This window comes from Anneissia japonica, unplaced genomic scaffold (genome assembly GCF_011630105.1).
Source record: "Anneissia japonica isolate Jap-2015-1 unplaced genomic scaffold, ASM1163010v1 scaffold275_len1219475_cov178, whole genome shotgun sequence".
Classification (NCBI taxonomy): domain Eukaryota; kingdom Metazoa; phylum Echinodermata; class Crinoidea; order Comatulida; family Comatulidae; genus Anneissia; species Anneissia japonica.
In genome coordinates this window covers 513,028-524,307 of record NW_022752912.1, presented here as the reverse complement: position 1 = coordinate 524,307, position 11,280 = coordinate 513,028, and the positions used below count along the sequence as shown (strand labels likewise).

Genomic DNA, 11,280 nt, shown 5'->3' with positions numbered 1-11,280 from the left:
CAAGAAAGATTATGGATGAATTATAACACTGCAAAACAATTCTAGTCTAAACACGTTATATCGTCATTGCGGACTTATAAAATCCGCATACGCCTTAAAACTAAAAGAAAATGCATACATTTAGAGTCCGTACTGAGCCCAAAAAATCTGCAATGAAAATATAACGTGTTTCTACAGATATTCCTAATATCTGTAGGAATTACATATATTAACATTCGGTTCCCTTTCTCTTTTTCTGGAATATAGCCGGCAATATTGTTTTAAAGCAGTGAACACTAAAAAAAAAAAAAAAATCTTATCTTATCAGTCATGTTGTAAAAGTTGTAATTTTAATTTATTAGGCCCATTTTCTCTTCCAGTAAGATAATTTGTTCATAGGATTAAGATTTGAAAATCCATAGACTAAGTAGTACAGGGGTGGCGCCAGGATTTGCCCAGGGTCCGAGGTCCCCGACGAAAAAAGTGGGCGTGGTCAGGAGTCCCTCAATATCCGTCGAAAGTGTTCCACAGGGCTTCCCCCCCCCCCCCATCTAAAAAAAAAATAAAATTTTTTGGTTTGAAAGGCTATACTTAGTCGATTTTGGTGTCTACTAATATGTAGAAAATACATTACATTTTTTTCCCCTGACGAACTGTGGTTTTTCTCCCCGACAAGGGGTGCGAGAGAAGCCGGACTTTCCCGATGGGATACTATTGCATCATAAACTAAAGATAGAAATTAAATCTTCCAAACATAAATTGATTCTCCACATCCAAAAAAGAACCTCTCAAGAAGTACTGTAGACACATGATTCCACATAGAGCCTATTTTCTATCTCTTTTTTTAAATTAAGTTATAAAAAGCTATAGGTAATTAGATATGGTCAAGTATGATGTACACCATAAAATTTACATATGTGTATGCAAGCAACATGTTGGTAAATAACAGGTGACTGTTTCAAATCATACCTCCCCTGTTATGCTTTACCATATTTTGATTTCATACATGGTTTAATTATTCACACTAAAGAGCAACTGATTAAATTTTAAATTTTAGTCTCATTTATTTTTGCATTGTAAATTATACCGATTAGACATATATTTGTGTGCTTGTATGCTCACCTTTCAACTTTTGTCATCTGATAATCTAGGCAGAATTAAGGTACAGTAATTTGAAATTCTATTAAAGTGAGATTTAATAGGTGTTAATCATAAGGAACATCTAATATTTGCAGGAATTTAAACCACTTGCTATTATTAGAATTCAAAGGCCAAGCAAGAAACCTCCACATAACCATCGTGTCTATGCCTCAATCTTCTGGCTTTTCTCATAGCCATCTATAATCAAATTCCACGTCTCCCAAATGTCTTTTTCTGGTATGTTCAAGAGCATTTGAAGGAAATCCCATCCTACCGCTTGTGTTTCCAAAAGATAAACGTTGTCAGGGTCTTTAGAGCTTGCTTCCAATCCTGCCACCAGGGACAGAGCAAGCCTGGCAGCTACGATCTTAATAATGACCTCTTTCTCAAGAGCCTGTAAAGGTCTCTTGCTCTGATAGCCTGCGAGGAAGTGTGCACCTGCCGTAAACATGTCACCCCTACGCAGGAGCATCATGTACAGTAGACCGATTGCAGTGTCATAAACCAATGCACCGTCGATGAGGTCGTTAAAATCTATGATTCCTGTAATTCTCTCACTTATAAGACTTCCATTGACAGATTCTGATGAAATCAGAATGTTTGCTTCATTGTAATCTCCATGAATTACACCTATTATTAATTAAAAAAAAAAAAGTAAAACTAGAGAAAATTGAGAATATAGGAATAATTCCATCTGGTCCTGGATTCATACTGTATATGTGGGTGTACTGACTGTACAGTAAGTTCATCGGATTATTAAGAGAAAATGAAACTTTACCTTGGTAAATATACAGCTGTTGGCACTTAAAGTTTTTATTATACAGTAGGCTTTACCTAGAATGTGGTTAGTTATTACTTGCCATACACATACAGTATGTCCGTCTAAATGCAAGATCATAGCATGCACTATTCAAAGGTAGATGAGCCCAAGTTTAAATGTTTGAAAAAAAAATTCCATTACCCAAAATACTCAGGAAGATTTAACCAAGTTTTTTCATTTTCTGGTTCTTCATATAGGGCAACCCAAATTGTCTAATGCCATATTAAATAGGGTGTACCGGATAAAATATGGTATGTTTCCATTTAAAGTCTATACTTTCCATTCTCAAAACAAGATGACGGCCGGGGGTGATGGCAAAAAATACCCAAGAAATACTGAAAACAGAATTATAAAAAACCAACAATTACAATAATTAACACAACTATGATATTTTGTAACTTTTATATTCTTCTCAGAGTGAAGGGCTGCTGTGTAGGGCCCTCAGTCAATGATTTTCAGTGATTATACTTTTTCATGTGTCTCATACAGTATATAAAATAAATTATATACAAACCTTTTTCTAACTGAGCTTTTTGTTGGTCAACGTCGGTGACAAAATTATGGAATGCCTCTAAAATAAGCTCTCTTTTCACACCATCAACAAACTTGTAGAAATATTTTTCTCGTAATCGCTCTTTAATACAGTCAAAATCAAAATTATACTCCAATCGTCTTGTAATAGGAAAATGCACTTTCTAGAAAGCAAAAGAACATAAGATTTTATGATACTTTTTTTTAAAATCAATTTTTATGTATTTTATATATAGATGCTAAACAAAATCAAATCAAAATCAAGAACAGTTGTTGATTTAATTCACGTTACAATATGTTTACTCAGGTCTTTACTTGTTTTGTTTCAACCTGTACCTGAGACGATGTCAAATCAATACACTAAGCACCTGAATACTAATAGTTGATATTAACAAAAGAATTAACAAGACCAGGGCTGTAGTTTCTGCGTATTAGTCAATAATACTATATTAGTCATGGTGGGTATACTGTAGGCTAATATGTATCACTGTCCACAAGTGGTACAGTATGTAATTTCATGATGGGGAATGGGAGGATGCAGTGCCAAAAAACCATAAAATACCAAATCAATGGAGGACCTTCAAAAGAAGTTGAAGTTCAGCTAGGTATTGTCCGGCATTGAAGAGTAATCCATCTGAAATATCTACTATTTTCTTTAACTGCACTCCTTTAACAAAGCTAAACAAACACACCGCATAAGTTCCAAAGATGGTTATTCCTGTAAACACAACAAATAAAAGTGAAAAAATGAAACATATTATAACATTGTAAAATACAGTTCCTCAACAATATTATATCCAAACTGTGTTAACACATACTGTAACTATTTAAAAATGCATTTTTACGCATTGTATTAAATCAGCTTGTTCTTCATATCTGAAGGCTATAAAACGTGCTATCGTAGATAATATTTGGAAAACTGAAAACAATTAATTGCTCCATTAAAATGGACCACATAAGTTATCAAGTTAACAATGAAACACAGATCATATTGTTTATGATTTTGTTTTAGTGAGGAAAATATTTTGTTTTCTAATGTTTAGTTGAAGATTTATTTCCACAAGGGTCCTTCTGGTGGTGATTGGGCATTACACCGGGAAACAGTCCCCTACCCTCTTCCGAAGAGTGTATTTTTTTACTATAGAGTACTACAGTGTTACGTCACGATACCACGTGATACTACTAAATGCGTTCAACCGATGCCATTTTCTCCACTAACAAACAACTGATCCCAATTTCTATGTAAATTTTAATTGATGATTAAATGTGTGTTCGATAACTAATATAATGCAAGCTTTTGTGGTTTTAGTACATTTTGATGGTAAATTATTAGGTTTTAAAATGCCTATTCCAAAAAGCCTAAACCATTAAGATTATGACGTCATTCAGAGGCGTAATGAACGGTAACCAACGTCTGGTTGACTACAAAGGGCGCCACCTGGTGTTGTGACGACACGACTGTTGTACTCTATGCATATGGGACATACTGTACACAGACAAACAGCTCTAACATTTCTTTTTCCAAAAAAGTATTCTTACACAGACAAACAGCTCTAACATTTCTTTTTCCAAAAAAGTATTCTTAAATTTGCATTTCAGCCCTCCAGCTGAAACACACAAGAAGAGCAGTGGCAGGAATTGAATCGGGTAGGTTCTGCACATACACACTGGCTACCACAGATAGTACTGTATAATATATTACTTGAATATATATAAAGCAAATCAAATAATTATAATTTTCAAGAAGGCCCTATAGTTTAACAGACAATGCCACTATAAAATAATATCAAAAAGTAAAGAATTGTAAGATGTCGACGGTTAAAGTTCCCTTGAAACGGAATCCTATGTCAAAAAGTACTAGAGGGCATCTTTCAAAAGAATATTAAAGGCATTCCTATTGAATGAGTGCTGTCTACAGAATGCATGCTGAGTTTTGAACTCTATTCAAATTCTAATAGGGTGCTCCTACTCCTAGTGCTTTGCATTTAATTTGATTACGTGCATGCAACATCGAGTCTTACAATTCTACACTCTTTGGTAATACTGTATCAACATAAAAGGTCTTCATACTGTGCAAAGCATGGGGTAGTAGTCATACCATTCTCATCTTTTGAGAAATCCTTCAATGTTATGTAGGTTCCGTGTTTGTTTTTGAGTGGCTTTGGGCAGTTTATACCTTGAAGATTCAACCAAACCAATATGTCTATAACTTCAGTTATGTCTTTTAGATTTTCAGAAGCTTCATGATTGTACAATTTCAATATGTACTCCTCAGTTAACAATGGTTCTTTCTCTCTGGTAACTACATGACAGACTTGATCACTATAACTCTCCTGTTCTGAGATAGCAGCCACTTTAAGTCCATATAATTCAAGCAGAAGGTCTAGTATATCCTCTTTACTCGCTATTGGTTTCCGATGAATTTCACTGATACCTACTGTATAATTATAGAAAATAGAAAAAAAAACACCAAAAAACTTTTATACAGTACTTAATCTAAATTGGAGATCCTTGTTCAAATCCTGCAGCATGATATCAGTAAATTAAAAAAAATCAAAAGGCATGACATTGTATCTTGTTTTGTGATACCTCTACCTGCTTAGGTATATAATTTTGAATAAAATAAATACGCCTATCGCTGCAAAAATTAAAACAAATTTCACATAAAAATGACTTTCAATTTATTTTTATCACACTTGCCATCACTATGAAATCTATACAATAAGATATTTTTATTTTTTCCTCACAATGAAATACTGTGGCGGATTCAAAATAAAAAAAAATTGGATAAAAAAGGAAAATATTAATCAAATTTAGGTCTTTGAGTGCCATTTCAGCCATCTAGAGGTGCCATAATCATAAATTTTATTGCCTCAGCACCAACCATGGTGGGTCTGAGGTGGGCTACACTCTCCATCTGTTAAAGTCCCTCCCATTTATCAATCTGATTGCTGAACTGTTTACATCATCACAGTTTGCATTTTCTGCGGCAACGGCAGGGTCACGAATGAATACCTAAGACTGGGGGAGGGAGGGGAAGGCCAGCTTTCCCACACCCATTACCTTTTTACCTCATACTCTCACTTTTATTTTTTACCCAATAAAAAAGTGTTTCTCTGAATAAGTTTTTACAGTTCAACACTGTTTAATATATTATTTTCAGTTAAAATTTCCTTTATGTGTTAGAAGTTTGTAACACTTTTTGATGTCATTTAAGCTTTTCAGGATGCAGTGAGCATCCAGACATGCTTAGTCCTATACTGTAATCCATTTCCTGTGGCATACTGTACTATACAATATTTTTGTTGTCTTAAAATTTTAGTGCTACAAAATATATTTATAGTCTCATGGATGATGATGATGATGATGATAATGATAATAATAATAATAATAATAATAATAATAATAATAATAATAATAATAATAATAATACAAATTTTATTTAACCAAACTTTACTTTTTGGATGTTTTGATTTAGGAAGCTTAGTCTTACTGCAATTTCATTTAACAAAAATGTTATTTATAATAACAAAAATACTGATTGTACTATGTGAAAAAAAAAACACCAATTTAGGGCGCTACAAAACTTAAGGAATGGTTCAATGACAAGTGCATAAAAAAAACAACAACAATGCAGTGCAATTAGCCAAGTTGACAACCCTATCTTAAAGGTTTACTTGTCATTTAATTTCTTTGCCATACAAATTTTGTGTTTTGTCCATGGACAAAGTATTTATCTTCTTGAATAATCGATACACAACAACAACTATGATGCAAGTAAGTTTTCTGCCACAATCGTTTTTTACTATACAATAAGACTTTAAGCTAATAATACAAAACAAAATGCATTTTTTTTCTAAACTGTTGGCATTTCTAAACAGGATTCGGCCTATTTTTACACAGTTAAAAAAAAAAAAATTGGTCAAGAAACAAATACTGTAGATGTTTATTTAATTATATTCTTATAATATAATGACCAATTTCTTTCTTCTTTTTGTTTATCATATAGTAATATGATAAATTACAGAACTATGTAGTTAGGCCTACAGTACTACACCCATGTGATATGATGTAAACTTCTACAGGAATACAGTATACCAGTACAATATAATGTAGAAATACAAAACCTGTCATGGCAGGGTAAAGGCCGTCCCAGATGTCCATTATAAATCATTTTAGTTATGTAGACATCTTACTGGTTAAGCCCTTTATCCAGGTCGACTTTACACAGATCACATTTGACCACTCATTTTATTGTCCTTTAAATACAATGTTACGCAAACTATGGTATGCATCACAAAAACAGGATGCCAAGAAATCTTGAACGGATGCGGACATTTTCAGACGAGCTATAATCCTTCTACAATATTTGATTGTATAATCGAAGAGTACCACTAACATACACATCAAGGCTCACCCATTCGGCTTGAGACTCCTGCATTTGCGGTCTATCTCATTCTCTCACGCTTGAGGACTAAAATCTCATGCATAAATGTAATATTGCTTATAATAAAAAATATTTGTTGTTATCTCGCTAAATACATTACAGTGCTTAAAATTCGCACCACCATTCGTAATTTGCGGTTTCTTGATGTCCTTATATAATCGTTTTTCATTCAAAATATGCCTCTTGAATTTAATAAGTTCTCATAAGAACCCCTCGACTTTTATCTGTTTTCATAAGTGCCCCGTTCGAATAAGTGCCCCGTTTCATTAAGCGCTGCTCAAAAAGTGAAAAAAATATTTTAAGCTCGGCCGCTTATTCGCACGAGTACGGTACTCTTATATAAGAATTCTGCAAGTAAAATTGTATTATAGGTATACGCACTAAACTGCACATTTTAAAACCCAAAAATGAATTTTCTTTCTATTGTAGGAGGGGTCCCTCCTACAACACCCCCCACCCCCTGCTTCTCTCCCTCGATTGCTTGATTGTTCTCACACCCAGCTAATTGACAAACTTGGCATCTCTGCATTTCAATTCATGTGTGTCACATGTCATCAGGGGATGATATATGATTGTTTGTGTACAACAAACAATCACCTGCAAATAGCCTAGTCTGTGATGTAAGTTTGTTGGGCAGGTCGTTGATGTAAAGTAGGAACCAAAGTGGCCCAGAGACCGTACCTTGAGGATGTTACTCTTGCCGATTTAGATGACTGGCCATTTACACAGCTTGTCTTCTACTGTAAAAGGAAGTTTTTAACCCATGATGATATTGCCCCACTTACTTAGACCATAGCAAGGGCGGATTCAGCTCCGTTCTGCCACAAAATTGTTAAAATTTCAATGCGTAATGTTATGTGCTACTCACTATCTATCCTGGAACTGTTGTTCCCCAACCCCTGTTAGAAAAATTCTGTCTCCACCCCTGCATAGTATTCTAATTTTGACTGATGAGGGACCTATGCTTTGGAAAAGTCAAGCACTGCTACATCTACTGGGGGTCCAAAACCTGTCTGATGAGAGGCAATGCACACCCTGCCAACTGCCCCCCGCTAGTGCTACCACTAGTTGGGATGAGGGCGGGGGAGGGGAACACGTCCCATACTGGATCCGTTCCAGCCTGGGTTCCAGGCCCTAATTTTGGGTTACTCATTTTTATTGCACGACATACCTAATTTATTTGACGCCCCATACTCGATTTCTTACAGAGCCCCTAAAGGGACATGGTTAAAGAAAATATTAAACTATATATATTATTTTATATATATTATTTCGTTCCCTCAAAATATTATTTTTCATATATATATATATGTATACTGTATATATATATATATATATATATATATATATATATTCCACGTTTGCTTTGATAAATAAAATATAGAAAGACAGCAATAAAAATACTAGAAGCAATATAATTTATTAAATCACAAACGTTTATTCCATATTAAGTATCTTTATATGCCGCCTTTAATTAGGTTCTATTGTTATTTTAATATGTAACCAATACCATTTCCTTATACTTGCTTTACTTTGTATTTTTTGTCAGTTGTCCTCACACCGAGGAAGAACACAGGAGTGTTTGAAAAATGTTTGTGATTTACTAAATTATATTGCTCCTAGTATGTTTACAACTCATAGCTGTTTTTTTAACCATTAACAGCATATGGCAATTGCATATAACTAGCTCTATCACACGTTTTTGGTTTACAGTACAGATCGGTTATTATTATATTAATATGTATGCTAAAAAGCTAAATTAATGGAAAATGGCAGCCATTTTAAATTGTAATAGCTCAAAAATACGTACAATATTTAGTTAACTGTTGTTGTCATTGTTATGAGTGAATTTCCAAATGAATACTGCATTTTAATGACATAAACAGTATTAGTGACAATTTTAGGAAAAAATAGCGGCCATTTTGAAACTGCTGGCAACCCCCCCCCCCCTTACGTATGAAAAAAAAAATGTTGCACATACTTTTTTGATTTATCAATGTCTACTCTACATAATATCCAATTTTTAAAAAATATAGCAAAAAAAATGCAACCCCTGATATTGCTACATTTCGGACTGAATAGCAATAGTATTTCGAGGGAAAGGGAACGAAATATTATTTTGAGGGAACGAAATAATATTTCGAGGGAACGAAATAATATTTCGAGGGAACGAAATGATTTCGTTCCCTCGAATTGATTTTGTTCCTCAAAATAAGATTTCGTTCGAACGAAATATTATTTCCTTCCCTCGAAATGATTTCGTTCCCACGAAATCATATTTCGTTCCCTCTAAATATTATTTCGTTCCCTCGAAATAGGGTAATATTTTTTCTAACCATGTCCCCTTAGGAGCTCCGTAATTTCTTTTTCTTCTCTGTCTCAATATTAACTCGCTCGTTGGTGGCGCTGTCCAGAATGAGAAAATATAATACAGTTATAAGGGACTTGTGCCAAGTCGCTCCGATTGCTGAGAGATGATTTCTTGGCACCAGGGAGTTGTTATAGTGAGTTGGCACCAACATATTGTGCTGGTTGTTTGATAAGATTTTGGCGGATTTTCTTATGTTCCAGGAACGATGAGGCCTTCATCATTTCGGAAAGATATAGTACCAGGGAGTTGTTATAGTAACATCGGACACTTGGTTTGTCCTCGCCTCCCACTGCGGTGCTGCGCTGTTGAAGCCGGTCAGTTTGATAGTACATCAAAAGCCTCGTTATCGCTCGTAAATGGCCTTCGTAATTGGTGGTTCGTTTGTTCTTAATAGCTTTATTGTGCCTTTAGGCTATGATCGCTGTTTAGAGGCCAGCGTTGGATCTCCAGTCACTATAACCATGCTATAACAACTCCCTGATAGTACTAAAGTGTATTGAAGCACATTAAAATAAGGGAACTACCTGTATACAAAAACAAAGTAAACAATTCTTACCAACTTCTCCCATTTCACCACACGCCGCTATTGCTGGACGAATGTTCTGAGACAGTAGTACGAAGTAGAGAAAAGGGTCAGCCGAGGGGGGCGTGGCTTCGTATGTTGACGTCATGCACACCAGAGCCGTAGATAGAGAGAGTTTGGCCAACTCGGTTTCAATCACGTGACTTACACCGGCCATGTTGTCACCAAAACAAAACAATGCGATAGGGTAGGAAGTTAGCAGTTATTATAGATGATTAATGCTATGTGAAATAGATACCGTTATGCTGGGTTTGGGGTTGCTACAATCGATCCAACAAAGAAACAAAAATGTATTAATTTCCTTAAATTCCAAAAAGGAGGAGGATTTGGGATTTTATTTTAACTTTGAATGGCGATCGAAAAATCTCGCTATCCACGTAGTAAATTATAAGGCATGTACCGCCCGCCCCCACTTCACGGTATATATACACCTACTACAACTAGGCAGTACTTAAATCGGCTTAATTACGATGATAATAAAAAAAAAAAAAAAGGAAGGATTTTCAAGCAGCAATGATTTATAAAAAGATGCAATGTTGCACTTTGCTGTTAAATTAGTATATAACTAAATTTCCAGAAAGCTACATGAAGTATCAGTCAAAGGTAGCTTAAATTATAATTAAAAATAAAAATTGAATCCTCCAATAAAAGCGAAAACTTGTCCAAGGAGTCCTGTGCTATGCAAACATGCCCAAATTGTGCTTTACAAATCAATTAATTGTGCAACTAAAGATTTTAAAGATAAAAATATATTTTAAAGATATAGGCCTAATTGTATTATAATATATTGATTGTTTTAATACATATATTAAATCAAAACGTTTAAATGTTTTACAAATCCAAATTTCAATGAATAAAGTAATAAATAATAATAATAATAAATAATAATAATACAGTAATAATGATAATATTATAACTCACTAATATTATAAACAGAAGTGTGGAGAATGCTGCTATTTTACTTACAAGGCCTAGCTTCTTGATTATGAATGATTAGGCATATGTTGTACAAAAATTTCTCTCAATGCAATAATTCTTCAACTTTGATTTATTGTTTAGATTACAATTTACAAATAGGCCTAGGATATTTGTATTGGTTTGAAGATGACCAGAATATTTTATTTCATAAATTAAAGTTTTTTTTTTTAAATTTTAGTTTGTTATTAATATTTTTATCATTCATTAACATATTATTCACAAACCTACTCTGTCTGCACAACCAACCCTTCTCCTCTGCAGTTGACTCTTAGGAGCCTCATGCTATATAGAGTAGGCTGCTAGCAACAACTAGGTATAGGCCTAGATGATAGACTTTCAAAATAAAAAGATAATCGTAACGAAAAAAAAAATAAAGAATCGTCCTCACTTTATCTTCTCGAAATAATACAGCACGTCACTGATTAATTAAT

The 11,280-nt window shown here is 34.1% G+C and overlaps 1 protein-coding gene across 1 annotated transcript; it reads right to left on the bottom strand.

Annotated features, from left to right (window-relative positions):
* Positions 1 to 791: 791 nt before the first annotated feature.
* LOC117122466 (hydroxylysine kinase-like) lies at positions 792 to 9,967 on the bottom strand. Its single transcript, XM_033268050.1, has 5 exons — positions 9,845 to 9,967; positions 4,569 to 4,907; positions 3,049 to 3,188; positions 2,454 to 2,634; positions 792 to 1,749 (listed from the first exon to the last, which is right to left on the bottom strand). The coding sequence occupies exons 1-5, from the start codon at positions 9,957 to 9,959 to the stop codon at positions 1,283 to 1,285; spliced, it is 1,242 nt and encodes a 413-aa protein (XP_033123941.1). The 5' UTR covers positions 9,960 to 9,967; the 3' UTR covers positions 792 to 1,282.
* Between the last annotated feature and the right edge of the window lie 1,313 nt (positions 9,968 to 11,280).

Coding starts and splice junctions, on each gene's coding strand:
- LOC117122466 (XM_033268050.1), bottom strand. CDS start 9,959: ATGACGTCAACATACGAAGCCACGCCCCCCTCGGCTGACCCTTTTCTC. Junction 3,189..4,568: donor TTTCTCAAAAGATGAGAATG/GTATGACTACTA, acceptor TTGTGTTTACAG/GAATAACCATCTTTGGAACT. Junction 2,635..3,048: donor AACTTCAACTTCTTTTGAAG/GTCCTCCATTGA, acceptor TTTGCTTTCTAG/AAAGTGCATTTTCCTATTAC.